The sequence below is a fragment of the Stegodyphus dumicola genome, chromosome 1, assembly GCF_044657685.1.
Source record: "Stegodyphus dumicola isolate Sdum_Otavi_A_Nest chromosome 1, ASM4465768v1".
NCBI lineage: Eukaryota > Metazoa > Arthropoda > Arachnida > Araneae > Eresidae > Stegodyphus > Stegodyphus dumicola.
Window position 1 is genome coordinate 169,514,878 of NC_140768.1, and position 27,814 is coordinate 169,542,691.

General features: G+C 31.4%; 2 protein-coding genes across 3 annotated transcripts in view; one reads left to right on the forward strand and one right to left on the reverse strand.

Moving 5' to 3' along the window:
• LOC118180328 (uncharacterized) overlaps positions 1–15,682 on the reverse strand; it is a 178,520-nt gene extending 162,838 nt beyond the window's left edge. Inside the window, exon 1 of one of the 2 annotated variants that reach the window (XM_085823037.1) lies at positions 15,375–15,682. The gene's annotated coding sequence lies outside the window, so the exon portion shown is untranslated. The remainder of the gene's footprint in view (positions 1–15,374) is intronic. The other variant, XM_085823033.1, reaches the window with a different exon arrangement.
• Positions 260–1,681, forward strand: LOC118200135 (protein FAM200A-like). The gene has a single exon (XM_035372064.1). It carries the CDS (start codon positions 260–262, stop codon positions 1,679–1,681), a length of 1,422 nt encoding a protein of 473 aa, XP_035227955.1.
• Positions 15,683–27,814: the final 12,132 nt, after the last annotated feature.

Here is a 27,814-nt window from a genome sequence, read left to right on the forward strand (position 1 = left end):
GAATTATTGGCTTCGGAGAGTATGAAACCATCAAAATTAAAAAGACATCTTGAATCAAAGCATGTTTCGTATGTCAATAAACCAAAAAAATATTTTGAAAGACTGTTGAAATCTTTAAATAAAGAAAAGAAAATCTTTGAAAAACTTATAACTGTTAATGAAAAATATTTACTGGCGTCATATGAAGTTTCATACTGTACTGCTAAAAATAAAAAGCCGTTCACCATTGGAGAAGATCTTGTTACCTGCTGCTATTAAAATGGTAGAAATACTACATGGAAGAAAATATGGCGATGATATTCGAAAAATTCCTTTGTCGAACGACACTGTCTCGAATAGAATTTCTGATATTAACAAGGATCAATTAATACAACTTATTACAAGAATTAAAGAAAGCCCGAAATTTTCAATTCAGTTGGACAAAACAACTGATATTACTAAATTGGCTCAGTTGTTAGTATATGTCAGGTATGTTTATAAAGAAAGCGTGGTGGAAGAATTGTTATTTTGTCGTCCTATGGAAGACCATACTACAGGGAAAGACATATATTGTAAAGTTGACGAATTTTTAAAAGCAGAAGGTTTAGAATGGGAAAATTGCTGTGGAATATGCACAGATGGTGCAAGAGTGATGACAGGCAAAAATATTGGTTTTAGATCATTTTTTCAAGCTGCTCATTATGATCATATAACTTTTACTCACTGCCTTATTCACCGAGAGGCTCTTGCAGCAAAAAAATTAGCACCAGAATTGAACGATGTGCTTCAGGATGCTGTTAAGATCATAAATTTTATTAAGAGCCATGCCCTTAACAGTCGCTTATTTTCAAATCTCTGTAAGGATACGGATTCCAACTACACAACTTTGTTATTACATGCAGAAGTAAGATGGTTGTCAAGAGGTCAAAGTTTAAGAAGATTATTGTTATTAAAGGACGAGATCGAAATATTTTTAACCGAACGAAAATGTAAACTTGCTGCTTTTTTTCAAAATGACTTATGGCTATCCAAGCTGTGTTATTTGTCAGATATTTTTGCAAAGTTAAACGATCTCAGCTTGTCTCTTCAAGGAAAATATTGCGATATATTTACTTCAAATGATAAAATTGAAAGTTTTATTAAAAAGATCAACATTTGGAAAAGTAGGGTCGAAAAAAATTCGTTCGAAATGTTTTCCAGTGTCGACAATTTTGTAATCGAGAAAATTTATTGTAAAACTTTTATTGCAAAAATTATTGTAGATCACTTAAAAGCGCTAGAAATACAGTTCCGGACATATTTTAAATTAAATATTGATTTCCAAAAAATAGTTTGGATTCAAAAGCCGTTTTGGATTGGCTTAAGTGAGATTGATCACCTGCCACTTAAAGCTCAAGAGGAATTTGCTGAGCTTTCCAGTGACTCAAACTTAAAACTACAATTTCAAAAAAAGCCCTTGACTGAATTCTGGATCGGAGCTAGAACTGAATTTCCCACAATCGCTGATATGGCGTTAAATGTACTTCTGCCATTCAACACCACATATTTATGTGAAGTTACTTTCTCAGCTTTAACACATATTAAATCCCAATATCGTTCAGCGTTAAAAAATGTTGAAGAGGTCTTACGTCCAGCAGTTTCAAACATTCCACCAAGATTTGATTTGTTATGCAATAAAAAACAGGCACATCCATCTCATTAAATTTTTTACTTATACTTTAATTTAATACTTACCACGCAACTACTTGAATATATTCGAGAGAATTAAGACGGTCAGAATCCACTTTTATTTTTGAAACTATAATAAATACAATTTTATAATTTTTTGTGCAATTTTTAATTTTAGATTTTTGTATGTTTCAAAACGAATTCTAAACTTATATATTTTCATATGTATATGTATATTGTTACCTAATAAATAAATCATCAAAAAATATTAATTTATTTTTCTTTTATATTTGTATGGGGTCGTCAAGAAACTCGCAATCATAAATGGGGCCGTGAATGACAAAAGTTTAAGAAGCCCTGTGTTAGAGGTATGAAACATAATGAGAATTCTATACACAGCTTAAATGATCTGAACTAGATTAAACCTTGATACATATAGTTTAATTCTAAGCATAGGCAACATACATCACCACCTAAGATGCTAATTTTCAGATAGAAAAAGTCAAACTGTTCTCAAGATACATAATGTCAGAGAGAAGAGACAGGAATAAAATACTAATATAATGTGTTGTATCATAAAACATGAGGGCAAGAAGGAAATTCTTAATATACTGATGTTAACATTAGAATCAATCTGACTTTCAAAAGATGTAAAAAATTTCCTGTACACAACTTAAATGATCTGAACTAGATTAAACCTTGATACATATAGTTTAATTCTAAGCATAGGCAACATAGGTCACCACCTAAGATGCCAATTTTCAAATAGAAAAAGTCAAACTGTTCTCAAGATACACAATGTCAGAGAGAAGAGACAGGAATAAAATACTAATACAGTCAAAAGTCGTTAATTCGGACACCCATAATTCGGAATGATCTATAATCCGGACATCAAAACTAAAAACTTTCTGCGCATGCGCCACGTTGACACATGCGCAGAGGCGTTCACGCGTGCGCGTAAGACCTTTTACGACTGCGCATATGAGTGTGCGCAAGTGCAGAATACGTTTTCGCGTGCGCATTTTATGTATAATGGACGTATAAGCTAAAATTATCTAATTATCTATTTCAGTTAATGTTGATGATTGCGTTGTTCCTTAATTTTCGAATTGCATCCGGCTTATTATTTTTTGCAGACTGTAAGAGCAATTTTATAAAAGTAAGCTTAAACTTTCGATTATATCAAATAGAATTTCCGATATATATTTGTTAATATGTAAAGGATCTAAAGCGAAAGTATGTTTTGAAATCCGAAATCTGTTTATCAATTTCACGCTGCTCGGCGGCGGGCGCCTAATGAATTGGAAGTTGATTTGTCAGCACTATCTTCAGCGCAGATGTTTTTATTTTATTTGGCTTATAATTCCTTACCAAATGTAGTATTTCATCTCGATATGCTCCGTCTTTGATATGATTTAAAACAAGTTCCTCGTCATTATAATTCGCTTCCGATAGCGAAGAAAAGTGACAGAGGTTATTAAAACAAAAAACAAGAAATTATGTCTGTTTAATAGAATTAAAGAGAAAGTATTATCACATGAAACGAAGCAAAACTTAAACAACTTACATTGAAAGAAATGTTTAATAAAGTAAACAAATAAATATTAAGCTTTTTCTTTTTGCAAATTTTGATACCCTTTAGATCATAATTGTTCTTTATTTCATAAATTTCGGTTTCATATTTTTAATTTTAGAATTTCTGCATGCCATCTTATGAGATTTAAACTGATGATCTATAATCCGGAAAAATCGATAATCCGGAATCGCCGAAGTCCCGACGAGTCCGGATTAACGACTTTTGACTGTATAATGTGTTGTATCATAAAACATGAGGGCAAGAAGGAAATTCTTAATATACTGATGTTAACATTAGAATCAATCTGACTTTCAAAAGATGTAAAAAATTTCCTGACTCATTACATATATAATGGATTTAAAATGCTCTGACTGAAGCTCCAAATTTGGTAGAACTATTAGGTGTACTCTAACAATAAGAACTGGATGAAATAAATAAATATTTTATTATATATATTCCAACAAAGTTACAGTAGATCTGAAAAGATAGTTAAAAAACATTCTCCAAACTACTTCAGGTCACTTGCTTTCTTCAGTAAAGCAACGAATCATGCATTTTAGCATAAGTAGTGTTTAAATTGCACTGGGCTCTGGCACATCTTACATAAATCACAGTTTAATCTAGAATGCACTAGAGCCGTAAATTAGAAAGCTCTTCTTTTCTTATGTAACTAAACAATAATTTCAGTAGAAAATTCTTTTGATTTCGACAATTTCATTTTAGTAATAAAATTAAATTTAAAATGCTTCTAACTTCTGATTGCATGCCACTCTTTCCCAGGCAAGCAAACCTTTAAGGAATATCCCATCTACATGTAAAAGACTTTCCTCCAGGAAATGCACTGAATTTACAACAGAGGGTTCATTTCCAAAGTTCCTGCAGAAAAAAGCACTTTGCAGACATTTTGGAACAATATAATAACATATAGAAGTAGACTTTCTATGCTCAGGTAAACACCCATTTGTCACATTATGCTTGAGAGCTAGAATTATATTTGCAGAGGATTGCAATCATAAAGTGTTGCACATTTCAATCTTTGTTTTCATACCTACACAATCACCTGTGAAAATTTTCTCCATAATCTGTTACTATTTATACGCATTTTCTCTATTCTCCTTTGTGATGCTTTAACTGTTTCAACTCTTCTTATTGGTGTGCTGACAAAAGAATGGTTTTTATTTCTATCATCCCTTGAAATAGCACAATATACTTGCATATTCAGGGCTTAAATTCAGCCAGTCCAGGTGAGCTGTTTCTCAGCTTTTTAATGAAATTGTGATTTCAACTGGAGCCCAAATAAGGCAAGGTACAGTATTTTATTATTTAACTATTTACTACTACAGTCAAAAGTCGTTAATTCGGACACCCATAATCCGGACCTCAAAGCTAAAAACTTTCTGCACATGCGCAAAGGCGTTTACGCGCGCGCGTAAGACCTTTACGACTGCGCATATGCGTGTGCACAAGCGCAGAATACGTTTTCGCGTACGCGTTTTATGTATAACGGACAGTATAAGCTAAAATTGTGTAATTATCTATTTCAGTTAATGTTGATGATTGCATTGTTCCTTAATCTTCGAATTGGATCTGGCTTATTATTTTTGCAGACTGTAAGAGCAATTTTAAAAAAGTAAACTTGAACTTTCGATTATGTCAAATAGAATTTCCGATGCTGGAGCTCCCAAAGGATCTACAAAACGAAAGTATGTTTCGATGTCCATCAAACAAAAAGTGGAATTGTTGCAAAAAAAGGATTAAGACATGAAGAAGGTGACAGAGAGGTTAGTGAAAACGAAAAAATTTTGATTGACAAGTTAGTCGGTATTCTCGGCACAGCAATCACGGGACTTGAACAGCGGAACTTTGTAACTGAACAAGAAATTATGTCTGTTTATAGAATTAAAGAGAAAGTATTATCACATAAAACGAAGCAACTTAAACAACTTACATTGAAAGAAATGTTTAATAAAGTAAACAAATAAATATTAAGCTTTTTTTTTTTTTTTTTGTAAATTTTGATACCCTTTAGATCATAATTGTTCTTTATTTCATAAACTGCGGTTTCATATTTTTAATTTTACAATTTCTGCATGCCATCTTACGAGATTTAAACTGATGATCTACAATCCGGAAAAAATAGATAATCCGGAATCGCCGAAGTCCCGACGAGTCCGGATTAACGACTTTTGACTGTATTTTAATAATTTATAAAATTGTTATTTATCTTTACATTTTATAGAATTCAGTTTTAATTATTCAATCCTTTTATTATTTTAATTATTAATTATAGGCAGCCCTCCTACAACACTGCACCCTGTAACATGGTTTCGCTATAACATAATTCATAAATTGCGAGAACCCTCCTAGAACAGTTTTACTATAATATGGTTTCTCTTTAACACGATAAGAAATTTAACGAACTTCGCACAAAGATTTTTGATATTGAGTAAAAGCACCCATATAGTCATTTAACACAAGAACTCTTGTTTTGTAAGTTCTGCCAGTATTCTTCCAAGATCTAGTACCCATAAGAACAAATGCCCTCAGGGAGACGAACCACGTGGTGGAGAGCAACCGTTGAATTCTTAACCGGTAACGGAGAAAAATCGTTTCCTTCCATGACCTTCAAATCCCAGTAGCACAACAGAAACAATACCCAGTCTCAAGAGAGTACAATCGCCAGATAATAATGAAGAAACCTCAGAAGGCGAACAACATGAGGTCACAACAAGTGCACTAAATCCCACAAACTGCATGTTCGGCTTCTAAAATTCGAATCCTCATCTCCATGGTCTGAAAACATAAGTGTCTCACGCTGCTGGTCTGCATCTACCCACGATGTGTAAAAGAATAACTTTTTCATCTCTAAGACATTAAGTTCAATCCCAAAACTTAACCGATAAACATAAGAAAGACAATGGTTTAAGAGGAAATTATTTTCTTTAGAAGTAAAAATACAAATTTTGCCCCATCTATGAAAAGGCATCTTACATTGGAAAAAGTTTTAATTTAAATGAAGCAACAGTCCGCACGAAAAAGGAAAGAGAAATAAGATGTGCAGTTGCTGCCTGATCTTCGACATCTGCAAAACGTGGAGTTCACCCCTGGGTGTTAATAATTGAGAAGATAGAAAAGGCACTCAACATTTGATCTGTCAAAAAAGAATTTCATTAAATATTAATATCATTAAACAAAAAGCACTCAAAATTTTCAAGCACCTTAAAGAGCATGGAAAATCCTATGTCAACCCAGATTTTCTGGCAAGTAAAGGTTGGTTCGAAAATTTCAAAAAGCGTCTTGCAATTCATAGCATAAGAATTCAAGGAGAATCTACATCGGCTGATTATGAAGCTGCTAGGAGGTTGATTATGAAGCTAAGATTGGCTTTTAAATTGTTTTGTGCCACATGCTGAATGTTATTTAAGGCAGAAAAATTTGAACTTCAATGCGCTTTTGCTATTAGATAATGCTCCACGTCACCTACAAGCTTTGAATCATCACAACGCCAAAATGCTTTTCCTACCACCTAAAACTACTTCGCTACTCCAACCATTGGATCAAGGTATTATTTATACCTTTAAAACATATTACATAAGAAGAGCATTACAGTGCATTTTAAAACGTAACTGATTTAAAATCAATTTGTAGACACATTAGGATTTTTTTGGAAACAGAAGACTTGAAAAATGAGCAATGCCCTCATTGGGAATGAAACCACGGATCTCTCGAATATGCGCCGAGCGTGCAGACCACTACACCACGAAGACACGCTAAGAAAGCGGAAGAAATATCTTAGAAATTAATGTAATGGATGCCTGGAAGACATTTTCAATCAAGCACTGTATCGACATCGTATCTTTGTCTCTGAAAGAATTGAATGCATCAACATTAAATGCATGTTAGAAGAAGATATGGCCCTCTTCAGTTAAAATATGAAATGTGCGTGAATCGTAGAAAATGAAACTGGTGGCTTATCAGAACTTGCTAAATCAATCGGAGCCGAAGGTTTTTGTCGACATGGCTATTGAGGATGTTCATGATTTATTAGCGAAGAAGAAACTGACGAAGCAAATTTGATGGAAATGGCATCCAAAGCCGAAAATCAAATCGATTCTGAGGACACTAGCACTGATGAAGATTGTGCAGTTAATAATTTAACATTAAAAAAAATTTAAAGAAAGCCTAAGATTAGCTGAAAATGTCGAATCATTTTTCTTGAGTGCAGACCCTTCCACTGAAACAAGCCAAAAATTCAAAAGGGAGCTGCCAAACTATCTAGCTCCATATCGAGAAATTTACATTGATCCAGTAAGAAATAGTAAGCAAAGTATAATTACAGGTTTTCTAAAGATGGAAGAAAATGCCAGAACTTTAAATGAAGAAAGGAATTCTGAAAGTGAAAGCAATCTCATTCCACCAAAAACAACGTTCTCGGTTCATTCTGCTGAGTAGTGACAATGAAGAAATTTATTAAGCTCAAGTTGTGTTAAATTAAAATATGTAATATTTTTTGTTTTGTGTTGTACGTACATATATATGTTTAATAAAAAATTAAGTTATTTATGTAGAATTAAAAAAATTGTTTTTAATAAGTTTTCGGAACACAACCCCCCTTTTTATACTGGCTCAGGGTCTTGTACAACAAGGTTTCACACAACACAGCATTTTCTAGGAACCTATTTACCGTGTTATACGAAGGTTACTTGTAGTTTATTATTTTATTTATTTTCTCCCCTTCAGGATGGTCTTCTATAGCCTGCAGAAATTTTAATTTTAGAAATTAAGCTCTGATTATAAACATTACTTGACATTTCTTTATAATCCTGAAAAATTAGAAAGGTACTAAATAAGTGAAATCAGCAAAAATCTACATTTATTTTAATGGAAACAACATCTGTGGGTAAAGTAAATAGCCATCAATATGATGTTGCAGTTGCAGAGATAATCAAAGAAATGTGTAGATTATTAGAATAGTGTGCTACAAGATTTCATTTTTGGAGTGGCAAAAACATCAAAAAAAGATGCTTTCTAAATTCATATTGTTGCATGCACACAGGTTTGTAAAAGAATAAATGCACACAGGTCCGATGATAGATTGATAAAATAAATTTTATCAAAAATACTTCAGAATTCTGGAACAATCCATAGAAATACTCGTACAGGTGTTCACAGAGCAATCAGTAGTTACACTTCAAACTACTACGAAAATTAAACACAAGGCAAGCAAAGTGCATCTAAACAGCAAAGCTTCCAATACTTTGAAGTCGCTATGAACTAATAACTCACAAGAACACAGGGCAGATGCTCTCATCGGCTTTATATAGTTTGCATCTGGCTACCGATATATTTCTAGTACTTTCTGCTTCTTGAAATTACTAGAGGGCATATATGAGGTCCAAATACAGTTAGTTACACATGAAATCAATTACAGTTATTCAATTACTGTGCCTATAACAGTAATAGAGACTGGACCAAAATATTACCAAATTTGGTGGTTTTTAGGAATTTCTCACAAATTTGGCAATGAAATTAAGTCACCAAAACTGTTGGCAACGTGGTGATTCTTGACAAACTAGTGAGATAGCCATTTCCTCAATGTTAAATAGCTTTGCCCCCGTATTCTTAATTTTCTGGCAAGTTTTGCTCCTTTAGATTTTCATGTTACTTCTTTTTGTATTGAATGGCAGGCAACAATGGCAATGCTGAAAAAATGTTCAGAACAATGCCCGCCATTCAATAAAAAACAAATTTCCAGCGAAGCCCACATGCCCATTTTTTCAGCATTTCCATTGTTTCAGAACAATGGCAATGCTGAAAAAAATGTCTGAGAATACGTCAGGTTTATCGCAGATATTAAGGCCTCATTCAGTTTCTAAAATGCATCCTCACATTCTTTTGGCCACAAGAACTTTTGCTTACACTCTGTCAGTCTTTGAAGGGGAATTTGCGATGGAAGAAAAGTACTTTACGAGGGCTGTTCAGAAAGTATCGAGACTGAATTTATTATGCAAATTATGCTCATGATAAACAAATCCATCTGCATCGAAAAACATAAGCAACATGACTTTAATCTGGCTTCGCACCTGCCGTGCTTTCTTTGGCCGAGAAGACTCAGGGCTTTTCCACTGTGACGACTGTTGCTTTGTTTCGGGATCAGATCCATAAATCCACGACTCATTCCCAGTGATGATGAGCTTCATGAACTCCAGATTGTCGATTTCACTTTGAAACAAATCAGATGAGATTGCCAGTCGTTGGAATTGCTGATCCTCAGTGAGGAGACGCTGCACAAGCGTTGCAGACACTCGGCACATTTTCATGTCCTTTCTCAAAATTTCATCACATGATCCTATGGAAATGCCACACTCCTGTGCAATTTCTCGGATTATTAAACGATGATCAGAGTGCACCACAGCCTGCACTTGTGCAATCTTGTCCTCATTGCGAGAGGTGTACGGGTGTCCAGAACATGGATCACTGTCCACTGATTTCCGACCCTCCTTAAATCGCCGGACCCACTCGAAAACCGAGCACGACTCATCGCCTCATCTCCAAATGCTGTTTTCATCATCTTGTAGGTTTCGGTGCCCTTTTTACCGAGCTTAAAGCAAAAAATTGATACAGATTCGCTGTTGCGTGTTTTCAGACATTTTCTGTTTTCAATGAACGCATGCAAACACTCCACATGAAAGAAGTTAGTGTGACTGAACGGCGCGCTGTACAGACCTGCTGGTTTTTGTGAAACGAGGCGAAACATGCACGTGCATGATGCGCACAGTTCCACCACTAGGGGTTTTCTAGAAAAAAAAAGAATAAATTCAGTCTCGATACTTTCTCAACAGCCTTTGTACAAATCTGCTATAGTAGGTGCAAATCCCCAAAAAACTTCTCCACTAATGAACGTTTTCGGGACGTTCCCAATCTTTAACCGTGTGTCTTAACTAACATTTTCTGTGTGTAAACACACACGATCACCACAGTTGACATGTCCAAGGTAACTAACTCACTTCATGTCTGAACAATATACATTTGTCAGAACTTTAAATTACCTTTCTTCAATGTCTGAAGTACCTTCCTAATATTTTCTAAATGGTCTTTGAAACTTTTCCTGACAGTGATGATGTCATCCCAGTTATATCAGATAGGCTTCATAGAAAAGATCTCTCGGTATGGTCTTCAAGAGAACACAACAATGTAAAATTTTAAATTAAGCACAAAAAAAAAAAAAAAACTTAGCTTATTATAGATGTTTCCTGTTTTTTTTTTTTTTTTTTTTTTTTTTTTTTTTTTTTTTAAGGAAAAATTTTTTTTCCAGTGGTGTGTGTATGATTATTCTCAAAATCCATCGAGTTATTAAAAATATATATCCACCTAAGGTTGCTTTTTTCCCCGATTTTAAATTGTTGACCGAAATAAAAAGTAAGCTGTTTGGTTACTAAACTCTTCACTTGGCAACATTTCACTGTCACTAGTCAATTTTTACAATATATTTTTTTATCTTGTTTGATGAATTTATCTTTTATTTGGCAACTTTACTATAGTCATCTATTAAATCATATCAAAGACGGAGTACATCGAGATGAAATACTACATTTAGTAAGGAATTATAAGCCGAATAAAATAAAAACATCTTCCCTGAAAATAAGGAGAGTGCTGACTGATCAACTTCCAATTCATTGCGCACCGCGACATCCCCCCCCCTGCAGAGCAGCAAAAAATTGACAAACAGATTTCGGAATGGCTAGAAAAACAAAGAATATGCCTTTATCCATTTTTTGCAGCAATTCCACTTTTTGTTTAATGGACTGCGAAACATACTTTCGCTTTGTAGATCCTTTATATATTAGTAAATATATATCGGAAATTCTCTTTGACATAATCGAAAGTTCAAGCTTACTTTTATAAAATTGTTCTAACAGTTCGCAAAAAATAATAAGCCGGATCCAATTCGAAGATTAAGGAACAACACAATCTGCAACATTAAATTAGATAATTTTAGCTTAGCTTATACAGTCCGTTATACATTAAACGCACATGCGTAAACATATTATGTGCATGCGCACACGCACATTTGCAGCCGTAAAGGTCTCACGCGCACGCGTAAACGCCTATGTGCATGTGATAACACGACGCATGCGCTGAAAGTTTGTAGCTTTGAGATCCGGATTATAGATCATTCCGGATTATGTGTGTCTGATTTAATGACTTTTGACTGTACAAATTGGTGAGACTTCGGCAAATTGATAAGAATAACTGAATGATAATATTAACTGTGATCTCATTAAGTGATGAATACTGTATGTTATTTCTATACTATGAAGAGGGAATAAAATTAAAATACAAAATAATTTTTAAACACACTGATCAAAAAAGCAGTTCAGACAAAATTGCAATATTGATAATACATAGACTCGGTGTATTTATCTCTAAAAATAATTTTCTTATAAGTTATTTGCACAGGATTAAAAATGTCTGATCTATTTATAATTGCAAATGACACAAAATAAAGTGAAGACAAATAAATATTTAAAATAAAAGAAATCAGATTTTGCATATATATATAAAATACTATTTGAGATAAGTTGAAATTATTAAATCATGATTTGGAATACATTAAACAAATATGGGTTGATATTTACAATATGGTAACTGGTAGTTTGGCGACATTTTGGAGGCGATAAAGGTTACTACCTGGGACTTTGGTAATAATGTGAGCAGTACTCAGTTCTAATTACGCATTATTTTGTGTGGGGGAAATGAGAGATCATGGGATATGTCATGTGATATTAATGGACGAATTACGGTTCTTTAATCGGAAAAGGGGGAAATTTGGACAAGTATCTGTGGATGTATATTATTTTGTATTAAGCTTCATTGTGTGTTGTGTGAAGTAGGGTTGAATAATTTTGGGATTGTGTGGCGTTGTCTAAAGTGAATTGTAGATGTGATAAAGAGAATTTTTTTTTATCAAATTCTATCAAATTCGGAAAAAAAATCGTTCAGTAATTTTATTGAATCCATAATAAAAGTGTATCCACCATGTAAGGAAGATTCGGAAGAAGATTAGGTTAGTTAGACTTTGTTAAGAATGTGAGTAGTATTCAGTTCCGATTACGCATTATTTTGTGTGAGGGAAATGAGAGATCATGGGATATGTTATGTGATATTAATGGACAAATTACTGTTCTTTAATCGGGAAAAAATCTAGCAATTTTGTATTTGGCTTTATTCTGTGTTGTGTGAAATAGTGTTTGTGAATTTTTGGATCCCATGGCCGTAACTAAAGTGAATTCGAAATGGGTATTTAGTGGTATTGAAAAGGATAGTAATAAATGTTTTTTAAGGTTGTGCGAGAGAGAAATAAAGATGTTTTATTATGTTATTTATTTTACCTGGTATCTTGCTTTGAAAGATAAGTATGATTTTAAAGATTCTGAAACAGAAGTAAGAAAAGTGTATCCGCCACGTAATCAAGATTCTGAAGAAGATTAGGTAAGTTAGTATTTTTAATTATTTGAGGATATTATTTTTATGCATTGTTGTAAATGTAAGGTGGAAAGGAATTTGGTATTATTGGGAAAATTGTTATTAGCAATGATTTAGTTTAAAGTAATTAGGATTGTAAGGTAATTTTTATTAATTTAATGTATGTGCTCATTTATATTTTAAGTAGTGTTTTTGAATTTAATAATATTTTAATGAAATGATAGTTATTTTGTGAATTTTATGTTTGTAGGAATTTGGTATACGTTTAAGTTGAAATAAACGTGCATGGAAATAATTTAAATATTTGATATTAAGTATTTGTAATGCTTGAGGTATGAATTCGTTGGTGACGTGTATAATGTAATAGATGATTTAGAGGTAAAAGTTTTTGGATATTTTATTTATTTTATATGTGGAAATGTTGATATTTGTAAAGGGTAAATACTTTTTCGCGACCATGTAATTTCATATATGTTCTTTTTACCGGGTTTGAAGATTGAGAAAATTGTCATGTATTTTCGTGAAATTTTTGTAATTTATGAGAAAAAAGCAGTGTACATGGATATAGTGAAGAGTGTGCGCAATGCCATTTTTGTGCAATTCTGGGATGTTTTTTTAAGTAAAATAAGTCGACGTGTACATGGTTTAGTGATATTTTAATGAAATGATAGTTATTTTGTGAATTTTATGCTTGTAGGAATTTGGTATATGTTTAAGTTGAAATAAACGTGCATGGAAATAATTTAAATATTTGATACTAAGTATTTGTAATGCTTGCGGTATGAATTCGTTGGTGACGTGTATAATGTAATAGATGATTTAGAGGTAAAAGTTTTTGGATATTTTATTTATTTTATATGTGGAAATGTTCATATTTGTAAAGGGTAAATACTTTTTCGCGATCAGGTAATTTCATATATGTTCTTTTTACCGGGTTTAAACATTGAGAAAATTGTCATGTATTTTCGTGAAATTTTTGTAATTTATGAGAAAAAAGCAGTGTACATGGATATAGTGAAGAGTGTGCGCAATGCCATTTTTGTGCAATTCTGGGATGTTTTTTTAAGTAAAAATAAGTCGCCGTGTACATGGTTTATGTGTATGTGTTATTTTGAAAAATGCGTAAGGAGAATGGTATTGTGCAGTTTTTCCTAATTTTGCAGTGAATATTTGTCATGATTAAGCAGTTTTGTTTGATAAAATTTCTAGCATAAGTGTAATTCGGCTAGTAGATTGTTGGAAGAAGTGTTCAGGAGATGAAAAGAAACATGTCTTTACTTCGTGAAGACAAAATGGCGGCGGGGGAAAAAAATAGAGGGTTGCTGTATGAGAGTTGGTCGCCAAATTTTCGCCAAAAAATCGCCAAGTTACCATAATGTAAAGATCAACCCAAATATGCTTAAGTTGTAAAATCCTTATAAGTGATTGAATTAATTAATGCTGCACTTACATGTGTATGCCATCATAAAGAATGACAAATTATAAAAGATGCTGATAGATTTATGCAGATTGCTCACAGTCTGTTTAGGCCAAAAAACCCTCACAAGAATTATTTATTTAATCATCATCTGTTTTATTAATTAGCAAATTAAAAGCCTTTGCATACAAGTGCCTAGCATAACAATGTTGCCATACCAGATTGTTCTTTTCATATTAAAATTTAAGGTCATAAAGGGTCAACTTTGTGTTTGGGCACTTCTGTGAGAGTCTTTGTTTGCAAATATGAGTCAATTTAATAAGATGCACCTGCATGACAGAGCACTGCAGAGGTCTTGTTTAAAGGACAGACTTTGTGTTTACAGAAAGTTAAAAGTAATTCAAAACTGTCTTGAGTGGAAAATGATACATATATACACTGGTAATAGTTAAAAATATCATGAGATCCAGTTTTTAATGATGATTTCAATAAATACTGGAGAATATAATAACTTGTTTAGATTACTTCAAAACATTCATGCGAGAGCATTTTACAAAAGAACATCACTCACGTGACAAATAATGTAAACTGTAATAAAAATTTTAATTCATCTATAATTTCCAATAATATTCTAAAATTAGCTATAATTTTGTTTCCTGTAAATTCAATTCCGTATTAAAGCAAGCAAATACTTAAATTCTGAAATCTTTTTTACAATTCATTCCATTCATAAATAAACATTTCCCCCTCTATTTCATCCATATAATTAACTTTAAACAGAACTATCCAGTATTACTGCTTTTGCATTTAAACATTCAAACTAATAACAGAACAAAGTAAGGACCATATTTCCTCGCTCGATTTCAAACGTGAAAATGCAAAAATTCATAAACATTTCCTTCAATGTATTTTGAATTTGAAAAAATAATCTTTAGTTGATGAATAACTGTTGATAAACTTTCATTTCATTCAGTTCTAAATTTAATTTGTATAGAAAATACCTTTCGCAATGATTTAAAACAAATATTATTCCAAGCATTTTTTAAATACATTGGAACCTTTATGCCGAATAAACTCATTTATCGGTAACTTCTAAATTTCTCAATTTATACTACGATGTGACTGACACATGATAATTAATAATCATAATCGAAAATTTATGCGGAAATTTTTAATATTCTTAATTCAAAATATTTCTTTTCATGTTATTCCAGTGAAACTAAAATTTATTGTCCACTCACTACTTACTTCGTTTCGATTCTTTACGATTTTGCCATGACAATTTCCTAAACAAGAAGTATAAGCAATACCACGAGGATACCGACAACCCAAACAAAACAAAAACCAGACAATAACAAAAGTACAGAATGTAAACACCACACGAAGTACTCTGTTGCAACCACGCTACAAAATACCTTTCATCAGAATTGACATAATAGCGGCGTCTAGATAAAGTCCATTGTTACCTTGAAAAGTGAGACATTAAAAGCTGCATAATGCAAATCAGTATAATTTTAATCGATTTGTTAATTTAAAAATCGATTATGACACATATTTTCATATTTTTCTCAGAATCCAAATTTGTCACCTCGAGACAACTTTGGATCACGATATACTCGTATTCGTCCGTCAAAATATAGTGCTGTTATTAAACTTTCCTAAAATTTAACTTCAACGTATTTAACAAACTGAAAATATTTCTAGCTATAAAAAGAAATAATAGAAATGCTAAACACATTTACTGTAGCTACTCGTCATCAAAAAGTTCTGTGTCTGTATAATGTGTATTGCATAAATAAAAATTTGAAATAAAATTTTTCATCATTTAGTAAAGAAATCAAGGAGGAGAAAGAAGCTGTCTCTAAAATAAAATAAATATTCAGGTTGCAAATGAATGTATGAATGCACTTGGATTCGGTTTTACGGTGCAAGAGCAGTTACCATGATAAGCGTTTCACTCCGGATTCGCCCCTTACAACACCAGTTAAAATATAAGTATCCAGTGCTTAAATTGCGCCGGAGCTCTTCTAAATTTTTAAGATGAATTACAATTTTAGCCGGAGCGCACCGGAGCCCTAAATAAGATGAGCTCCGGTACTTCTCTTTATAAAACTGAACCACAATTTAAAGGGAAAAATTTTAAATTCCTCACGTTTTAGTTTAAGCAGACTTTGCAATACTCTATTTTCCTAGAAAAACGAACTCATGAGAACATGAGACATTCAAGTCAAGTCCCCTCACTCACATGCGAAAACTTTTCCCTTTAAAAAATGCAATAAATTTGGGGGAGTTTGGGCCCGATTCATGACATTTTTAACCACAGCGTTAAGTGAGATTTACGGAATCACGTGGTACTCTGACGTCACAAGTAGTTAAATCACAAGTATTGGTATTCTCATCAAAGCTAGCGTTAAATTTGACCGTTAAATTGACGAGACGGCTGTTAAAGTAAGGACAGGTCTGACGCCTTCGTGTTGAATAAACAGATGGTTATATTTCCGGCAATAAACATGGCGAAAGGTTTTGCGTCAGTTTTAGCTGAAGCGTATTTGAATGAAATTAGTCGAATTTCTCTGCGTCAGCAGCGAATTTTCCGTGATCGAAGCATTGCGTTCGATTTACATACAATATTGACAATGGATAATTAATTATTGCCAATATTAATGAATTCCGGGCCCAGGAGAGTGTCGTTGGTGAAGTAAGTTCAGCTTCGTATTTTACCATAGAATGTTACAAAAATTACTCTTCGTATTTCTTCAGAATGTGTATTTTTATTTCATTGTCACTTATTGACGATCAACTGATTGTATAAATACAAAATGAATTGCGGAATGTGTGCAGTAAAATTATCGTTTGTGCAGTAAAATTATCGCCAATACTGTTTGTGATGTTTCTTTTATTATCGCAAATAGTTTATGCTGTTTGTAAAATTGTATCCTACATTTCATGTAAACTTTGTGCTGAGTTATCACAAAGGTTAAAAATGTGATGTGCTTTATTTTTATTTAATATTGCTGTACGACTGATAATTTAAAGTAGCATTCTATTTTGATTCTAATATATTGTCGCCAGTGTTAAAAATTTGATAGTGTGATCTAAATTATAAATATTGTTTTTTCTTTATAGTAAGATATATTATGTAGTTTTTAGGAATTTTGAAGACGTTAAGTATTAATTTAAATATTCGACAAATTGTTTTGAGCCAATTATCATGCTTTATCTAGTAGTGAATCTTCATGTTGTATTTTTAAGTATACTTACTTTAAATTTATTTAAATGTGTGAACAAGAAATATGTTTTAAGTAGCTTTACAAAATTAATTCTATTTTTGTATAAAAATTTAAATTTATCAGAAAATTGCATTTTTAAAAGTGTGATTAAATTCATTTAATACATGTAACTGTTATTAAATACTAGTGCTTTAGGTTTTAATGTTAAATTTCATGCATGCTTTTGTTAAATTTGCAAGTACATTTTAAAGAAAATCAATTTGTTCATAAATCTGTCGTGGAAGATCTCATATTCAGCTAAATCAAATTTACTTTTGTGTGACCTTAAATTTGGGCACCGATCGTGAATTTGTTTTGGCATATTCATAATTTTGTTTGGAAAACTTAGTGCTACTGTGAAAGAATGATCAACTGATTTTTACCTTATTATTGTAATGACTTGCAGGATTTTTCACAATGTGATGTTGCATACGTTTTACTCTTCTTTGTTATCAAATACATAAAAGAGTATATCCCTAATCTGATATTTCCTCTTTTGTAAGAGTGTAATATATCAAAATGTGATACTTGGGATTTTCTATATAAAGCTGTTGATTTATAATAGAAAAACATATCAAATTACTGCTCTATTTTAATAAGATTTCAATATAATGGAATGAATTGCACTACATTAAGGGAAAAAAAAAAAGTGAAAATAATTCTGTTTTTGCATTATTTTCACTATCTCTCCGTAATGATCGTCTTAATGCCGCAGGCTACAGCTGCGAAACTTGAAAGTTACCTTCCCTTAAACAATCTTATCTCTACATATCTTCTCTACATATAGTAAAAGAAAGAGTCTGTCTGTGTGTGTGCGCCTTTCGATCGCGCTGCGCGTAAGCTAATAAACCCACGGCTACGAAATTTGGTACATAGGTACATCTACACAAGAGCCAGAGCACTTAGAAGCGATTTTTTTCGAAATTCGAATTCGAATTTTTTTAATTTCATGTTTTGTGAAGAAATCGTGTCATTTTGAAACATAATGGGCTATAGGAAATCGAGATTTTACTCTACACACTCCATTTTCACATCGTCATGAAACGTAGGCACTTAGCTATTTTACGAACTTTAAATAAATTTCGTGTTTCAATAAATCGATTAAATACGAATTTATTTAACAAAGGGAGCTTAACACTTTTACAATGGGATTTTTTCTAAAAAAGTTTATTTTTAAAAATGTACAGTTTATTTTTCTTTGATTTTTGGACACGTTAAACTTTCATCTTTGCGAATGCTTTTACAAAAAGAATTTTGGAAAAATGATAATATTTTGTATTTTTAAAAGATTTTTTAAATGAAGCTTCCGAGTACATTTCTCACATCTCACATCTTTAAAAATGTGATTTTGGCAACAATTTTCCTGTCTTATTGTTGTTGATAGATTTTTGATGAAATCGCATAATTTTGAATAGTTTCATTCTTTTATAAATATGGGTTTGGCAACAATTTTTCATCGTATTTCTTATGTCACTGTTTTTAAGAGATTGGCATATTTCATTGTCATTTTTATATAAATATAATATATTTTTATAGATTTTTTTTTTTTTTTTTTTTTTTTTTTTTTTTTTTTTTTTGATAATGTTGTTCTGTGGAGTAAAATTCTGCGCGGAATTTTATGTTTTTTGAGTTGCTTTCATGTCATTTTTTTGCTTATTTCACTGTTTATAAGATATTGAAAAGTTTTGCATTATTTTTGTTCTTCTACGGAAAGTTGGTTAATTTTTTAATTAGGATAATTAATATTTGTATTAAGAGATATAGCTTATTTCCTTGTAATTTTTTCCCTTGAAAACATAAGATAAAATATCATTAATTATACTTTGCTTTTCAGAATTTTTTTTTTTTTTTTTTTTTTTTTTTTGCATTCTTTTATTTTATTTATTGCTCATTTCACTGTTTTTAAGATATTGAAAAGTTTTGACTGATTTTTTTAGGAAACAAAGTTATTAACCTCCTTTATACCATTTGAGTTGTTAAGATTTTGCAAAGGGAATTAGGTTAATTTATTTATTAGGATAATTAATATTTGTATGAAGGGACATTGCTTATTTCATTGTAATTTTGTTATAGGTAATAACTTTTTTTATGAAGTTGTTCTGCAGAGTAAAATCCTACGCAGTTTTTAAATTTAACGTTTGGAGTTCCTTTCAGCCCTTTTCCCGGTACATTTAAAAGCCAGACGAAGGCTCGCAGCGAAGCTGATAGTTTTCAAATAAATTGGTTTTAAAATTTACCCGGTTAAATTTTAAATTATTACGCATTTTTAACCTAAGTAACCTAAATCTGTATGTCACTGATTATCACCGGAATTTCAGTGCAGACTGATTAAACTGCTATCACTAAAATTTTATTCTGACAAATATCTGGTGCAATTTTCATTCCTTCTGAGATATTTCTGAAACATTTCGTATTATTTCCGATTTTTTGTATTTTTGTCATTAATTAAAAATGTTTAAAACCTTCAGCATTTTCCTATATTCTTCAACTGCAGGCAACTAATAATTATTTTAAATAATTTCTTTTTTCCTTAATTATTACGTAGTTTTAAGAGAGTAATAAACGAAATATTTTGGTGTTTTTAAGGGTGATAATATTAATATTAAATTTGCATTTTACTTTTTCATATACATTCAAGATATTCAGAAAGGGAATTATAACATGAAATCGTTTTCAGTGTATCATAAATTTATGGATTCAAATTAAAAATTCTTGCTTTCCTGTCCAAGAATCACTAGTAAATTTTATCTGAAATAGGAAAGATGAGACATATTAATAACAAACAAAGCAATTAATTTGGAAGTCAAAGAACAAAAATCAGCGTTATATTTTCAAATTTTCACAGGACTAGTTTCGATGGTTTTAGCGAACCATCATCTTCAGCTGCAAAAGCGCAAATGAACGAGATAAGATATAATGAAAATTAGATAGTGAAAACTTGAAAATATAACGCTGATTTTTGTTGTTTGACTTCCAATTTAATGTTTGTTCGGCTTGTTATTGTATCTTAATTAAACAAAGCAATGTTCTTACTTATTAGCTTACAATATAATTTAATCAATATGGTATTTGTGTAAAGAAAGAGTGTTGCTGTACATTTGGTAAAGTATAAATAAGCATTTCATTTAATAATTATAAAAGTTATTAATTATTTAATAATTAAATATTTTTTCGGAGATATATTTTCCGGCGATATTTTTTTTTCTAGGGAACCCAGCATACATTTTCGAAGCATTATGCTCCAAATAAATGTCTTGTTTGAACATAGCATTTATTGTTGACAAATCTCCAACCAAAGGAAATACCTTACTAGGGAGGATATTCAAACAAAAATTTTTATTAGAATAAATATTTTCGTTATTTTAATACTACTAATAATATACACACATTAGTTTAAGTTCACTATAGTTGAGTGAATAAGATTGCTGGATGTTGGTAGTTTGTTGTTGGCAACCGAACAGTTTAGCTGCTTGTGGTCTTTATGATTTTCCCGATGCGTAACGTGAATTCAAGCCAATTTTATTTAGAAAATTGCCCACGAAGGTGTTCTCTTAAAGCAGATAACCCATGAATTTTTAAAAACTGTAAAATATAATCTGTGGATATTTTCCGTTATACGATAACACGAAGAAAATGATTTCCTATACGAAACATATGATCAGCGCTGTTATTGCCCGCCGTTTAATTAAATGCATCCATCTTATTCCTTACAATTAATTTTCCTTTTTCAAAGAAAGTTTGATTTCAGTAAAATGTACTATTTACAATGTGTCATTTTATTTTGCTCGTTTTTTATGCAAATATTCAAATTCAGATAGATATTGCGTAAGTTCAGAAAGCCAACTAGTCTCCAAGCGGTAAGATAGCTGAGCACCGGTAAATTCTAGCGGCTGCATGGGAGGCTTAGGGGTTTTTCATACGTACAATTGATTGTGAATTAACAGTTTCTTTCCCACAAAAAAAAATCTACTCTGAAGACTTCCTTTCCCTTAGACAAATAGGTCCTGTGTGCTTTATCATAATCCAAAATCTTAAGCGTATAAATCTTTTATCATAGCCGATGATGACGATAAAATATTTTCTATCTGATGTGTCAAGTTAGCATAATTGTATATTTCTAACGAAAATTGTTTGGCTCATGTTACCCTATAATGAAAAAAAGATTCAAATCGGTTTTTAGCTTAAACAGTATTTTCATTATTAATTATATCACGAATTTTATCAATAGTATTCTTAGTATTAATTGCAGGCATGTATTCAAGACTATAATATACACAAAGCTGTGTCTAATGATTACGGCTAATTTTTATATAAAATTTTATAGTATAAAAATTTAGGTTCATAGGTCAGCCATATTTGAAAGAGTACTTGTGTATTATAAGAAAAGAGAGAGAGAAATTTAAGAATAAAAAAATTTACCACGAAGTAATATAAAAATGCAATAGAATACAAAAGAGTACAATACTATTTCATGTTTTGTGGATATACTTGAAGTCAGAAACATGTTTCAGCTGTATTCGTTCATCGGAGAAAAACTTTTCATATGAAGCTATTTTTTTCAAATCTTTCACTATACAAGTAATACAAAAGCAGTATAGGAATTTCTTTTCTTAATACCCAACCGAAGAGCTGAGGGGACGTACAATGATTAACATACAATGGGTGCCTTGAATTATTTTGCTTTACATGCAGTTTTCTTATATATGTAAAACAAAATAAACTTTCACCCATTCCAAGATTTCAAGAACTCACAGAGAGAGAGAGAGAGAGAAATATCTATAACAAATTTTATTGCTGTCTGACTTCGGGAACATCTTCCAACTCAAGCTTTCAAGCTTCAAGCTATTCAAATACGAACGCTTCTCAGAAAAGCCATTTGGACCGCATCTGCTTTGTTAAAGAAAACCTTTTGGGGGTAAAATCATCCACTTCATCGGTTTTTTCACACAAAGCAGTCAGTGGTCCTGTTGCGTATTTCCAAACCCTACCCCACTTTTCGAATTTTTGACGTCACGGAAATATCGACTAGTTTCACCTTGCAAGACGCCTACCCCACTTTTGACTACTACGGCGCGCTTTCGAAAGAATTGTGCTGTTGAATAGTGTGTTTAGGTGCTAATTGTGAGATTTTCGCAATTTAAATTATTATGAGTGGGAATTTACGCAAAATCTTTAGTGAATGGTTATTGTTTATCGCCGTAGTGTATTTGAGGAAAGAGGAGAATAATTCGAAAAATCTGGAAGGTGATACTCAGCAATAAATGTGCTGCATTTCATCGCAAAATTTAGCGACGCCAGTAAAACAAACGAAAGTGTTCGAAAAACTTATCCACATCTGAAGCTACTATACAAAAATTGTATGTGTGCCAATACAGCAATTTAAATTTAAAAAAAAAAAAAAAAAAAAATTGCAGAAAACTTCAGATCAAGGAATAAGAAAGAATTGCAGTGCCTCTATGTGTTTAAAAACTGCGAAGCATTCTGCAGACTTTCGTGCCAAAATTAAGGTTGACAAATAGATTAATACATTTTATTGTTTCTTTTAGTGTATATATTTCAAAATTATTAAAATAACTTGAACAGTTGTTTAATTCAATCAAAATCGTAAAAAATTCTTCTTTTAGTCTAGTTGTTTAATTGCTTAAAACAGCTATAAAGTTCATTTATAAAGATATACAAGGAACTTCATAATTCTTTGGTGAACAACTGAAATTTACTAAATTACCTAACTTTATAACATTAAATATCTTCGTAACTGTGTTATTATGCTCTGTTTTATAAAAGCTTAATTATTTCTAAAAGCTAACTACTAACTAAAAGCTTAGCTACTTACTATTCATTTGTTATACATTAAAATATTTTCTGATTTACTTACTAAATGCGTAATCAATCATCAGGATTACTAAATATATTAAGAATTTCGGTACGTTTCCGTTTCGCCGGCACAAACGATAAAGTTGCCAATAATGGTACAACTGATGCCAAACGGCATATCTTCGCTGGTAACCTTTTACGCTTCCTTTTCAAAACAAGTTGCAAACAAACTTTTCTTATTAGATTGATTGTTTATTTCAATACTGGCATATAATCGCATAGAATGTTTACAAGATAGTTAAATTTTATGCACCAAGACCATTCGCGGTTATTAAGTCAATTCGAATGCAATCACACTGCTTACTCGAAGGCGAAAATATAAAAAAGGCAAAATCAAGGGTTAAATTCACCAATTCTAACGAGAATGCATTAGCGAAGTGAAGCACTGCGGTTTTACATAATTTCTGAGTAAGCTATTCGTGCGAATTGAAATAATTCTCGCATTTCAACTTGTATTCCAAATTAAGATTTCACATGAAATTACTGAGAGAATTTGATTTTTGGAGCGTAGTTTACATGAGATGAGATCACTTCGAGTTACGTGACATGAACCGGCGAACCAGGATGTTGAACCATGAAAGCATAGCAAATTCTTAAATTAATGTCTTTGTACAAATTTATTGTCTTTATTTATCGGCTTTTTACAAAATTTTAAACCATATTAAAATGTTTATGCCTTCAAAATAAAAAATTCTTAGAACTAACATATTTTATGTGTATACTGTATGCTGTCGCCAACGAAGTCTGCTTGGCGAGATTTGCGCCGGCGAAACGGAAAAGTACCGAATTTCCATACATGCTTGTGCAGTGTGAATGCATGTTTGTGTAATGAACTTTGATTTTTATGAACGAAAAAGAAATACACTCTCCGAATAAGTACTTTTTTTGTTTTCCAGTTCCTGTGTTTAGCTGTAAAAGCAAATTCACTTCAAGTATGTGTCTGTGCAATTTTGACGATGTAAATGCTGAAATGTATGTATAGTAAAAACTCAACAAAAAAAAAAAAAAAAATATCCAGAAAGCTCTTGAAATTTTGGATAGCCGAGCATATAAAAAATGAAATATTGTAATAAGTGAATGGAAGAATAAACTATTAGTCTAAAATCATAAAAACAGTTCATCTTATTTGTATCAACTTGACTCTCAAAAGCCAATATTTAATATTATGCACGATTTTGAAAAAAATGCTGCTGATCTTTGGAATATGATAACGGGTGATTTTTACAATGGTTGTTATGTGGATTAAGACTGCAAGTTGAGACTTTAAATACGAACAATAGTATCTGAAAATTTGAAGTAGTAATTTCATATCCAACAATCTCTGCCAAATAACTTCTATGTTTTAAGTAATTAAAAAATATATTTTTAACCACTTATTATTAATTTTATAAAGTACATTCTATAATTTAAATTTTATTTACTTTCATCTATTTTTAATGTTTGCCTTTATAAATTTCATACTATGTACTTTTTTAAGATTTCATAGTTGCTAATTAAACTTCCTTTACAATTTATTTAGTTATTCTATACATACATTTATATTTTATGTAAGAAAGGGATTTATGTGCAACAGATATACAGTGAAAATCATTTAACACAAAACAGCGAGGACTGAAACATTTTTTCGTGTTAAAGAATATTGAAAGGAAAAAAAAAAGCATATATTCAACAAAATTAAGCTTGTTAAAGTACATTTTATTTACATAGATATGTATATATGCATGTATTTAATAAAAACCAATGAAACAAAAACATCCACAACAACTTAATGGAATTTAATACAAATTTTTCAAGTTTTTAAAAAACAAAACATTTATTGAGTTTTGGGAAAATAATCTGATATTTTTCTTTGCATTGTCTTTTTCAGCATCAAATTGTTCAATGTCAAACATTTTGTTATTCATTTCACCATTGGAATGTGCCTCTAAATAAACGTCCATACTTTTTATGATATTCCTCATTTCGGATGACGTGGGAACAGGAACTGCATTAATTTTATTTTCGTCATCAGAATCTGCATCAATGATATCTTTTTAGCTTTGAACAAATTCCAGAATAACTTTGCCATAATTGGGGCTATACACACATTATCATAAACTACTGCAACAAATTCTTCCGATAGTACAGTAGGACAATTCATTAATACAGAAATATTCTCAAACATTTCATTAAGTGTTTGAGAAAACAGTGTCAGCTCAGTTTCAATAGCCTACTTCTTCATTTCTTTCGGCGCCGAAGAATCTGATACTTTTGAGAATTGTGTGTAATGAAAATAATTTTCATTTATCCTTGGAGTCGCTGAATTCTATGCAGTGCAACGTATGAGCCAAACTCACTAATTTTTACTCACACTGCCATGTACTCATCACTGAATTCCAAAGCTAACTGATGAGAGATGAGATGTTTGTGTGGCGCTTGTAGACGTGGAAGGCGAAAGTACCGTAGATAAACAAAACTGGCTTGTGTCACAGACTATTCCGAGGGTATTTCAAAGCCAAATTAGCCTCTTTTCTAAGAAACATGTGAAACCACCTCTCTTTTATTTCACACCCCGCTTAAATCTCGCCAGCGATGCCAGTGTTTTCTGTATTTTGTTCATTTCAAGAAAGGATACCTTTTCGTGTTAAGAGAAACAATATGCATGAAAATACATAATAGTTTGTCGGGACGGTTGCATTATTTCGTGTTAACCAATATTTCACGTTAAACGTATTCCACTGTATACAGATATGTTTGGACTATGTATATACAAATAATTTTTTAAAAGGAAAATTTATAATCCTTCCAAAAATTTTTGTGCATTATGCTGCTAAAAATTGATCAGTAAATATATAAAGAAAGAAATTTAGAACCAATTTTTCAGAAAGAATAAAAATTTAAATTCAAATTTGATAAAATCCTGTTTAGACTAGTAAAATCTTTTTAAATTGGAAGATATTTTTAATGATTTTACTTTCCCCCTCCCATTTTCCTTTGCTACTGCTGTTTGATAAGAGGTTCTAGTAAAGTTTTGTGTTTAAATTTTGAACTTTCAAAGATTTTCCACTGCAGGATTTTAATTTTTTCTACATTTTTAAGGGTACATTTTCTTTCTTTCTTTTTAGATTAGAAAAATATTTTTAAATCGGAAGATATTTTCAATGATTTTCCTTCGCTTTGAGGAGGACTAGAATTTTTTGGTGAACTATTAAGATAAAAAATATATTGAAATGGTTCATCAGCTGATTCTGGATACAGAAAAGCAAGGATTTTGTTTTAGAAGGGGAAATGTAATTAAATTTGACATACCTCCTCTTGACGATATTATGTTAAAGTTGGTTGGATTCCTCACCTTTCTTGTTCTTTTATACTACTTTTTTGGTTTTTCTTGTGATGGTTTATTTTAACATGTTGACTGCTGTGGCGGTCACCGGTGACCTGCACTCGACTTGGCTACAGCGCCTTGTGTGCCACTGGCAACGCGACCAATAGTAAAATACATAATTAGAATAAATATTGATACTGATAAATTTTTAAATAGTACCATTGTTACTATAATGGTTTGATGAATAATAAATATTAAAAATTTAAATTATAAATCACAAAAATGGTCTGCAGATGTTTGGAGGTCGCTGGTGACCCCCAGCATGAAGCACAATTATATAACATTATGTTCTGTAGATAATATTTCAACATAATATATATCACATAATAAAAATTTCAACTTGGCGTCATGCGCAAATCACGTAAAATGCACGCGGCAGTCAACGTGTTAATTTTTACATTTTAAATTATTCTTGTCCCACATTTATAGGATTTTATGTAGATCATTTGAACTTCAATTTTTTAGTCTTTGTGAAAAGTTGTTTCTAAATTTCTTTATATACTATATATAAGAACTCCTAGAAAAAACTTATTTATCCCAAATTTTCATTTTGAAACATTTTAGTACATGCTTTTCCTCAATATTTTAAAAGTTGATTTTTTGTTGAATGTAATATGGAAAAATTCTATCAAAAAACATAACTCAGAATCAAAACAGGAGATAAATAGAGATAATAATAATGTGGGATATTTGATTCTCTCCCCCTAATAGTCATTTGAAACATTTTAGCGTGTTTTTCCATTCAGCTGAAACAGTAAAAATATAGAAAAATTCCCCCAGAAACATAATTCAGCTGAGAAACAAAACAGGCAAAAAAATGGATTGGCGCCAGGAAACTGATTGGTCTAAAGCAGGGCTTCTTAAACTTTTTCAGTCGTGACCCTTTTTTACGACCCCAAAATACTTATGAAAATTTTGTGGGACCCCATAAGCATTGCAAAAATCTGACACACACATGAGTGAAACTGTCAATTTTTCACTTGTATTGTAAGATAGTATTGCAGTTTTAGGTCATTATCTTTAATTTCTCATTTTAAGACATAGAACAATGTGAAAATTTTAATTAATTAACTGACGAAATGACAGCATCACATGCAAAGCAAGTAAAATGAACATTTATATTATAAACAGAATGCGTTGAAACATTTTTGTTTTTCTCTTTGTCTGTATCTTTATCTATT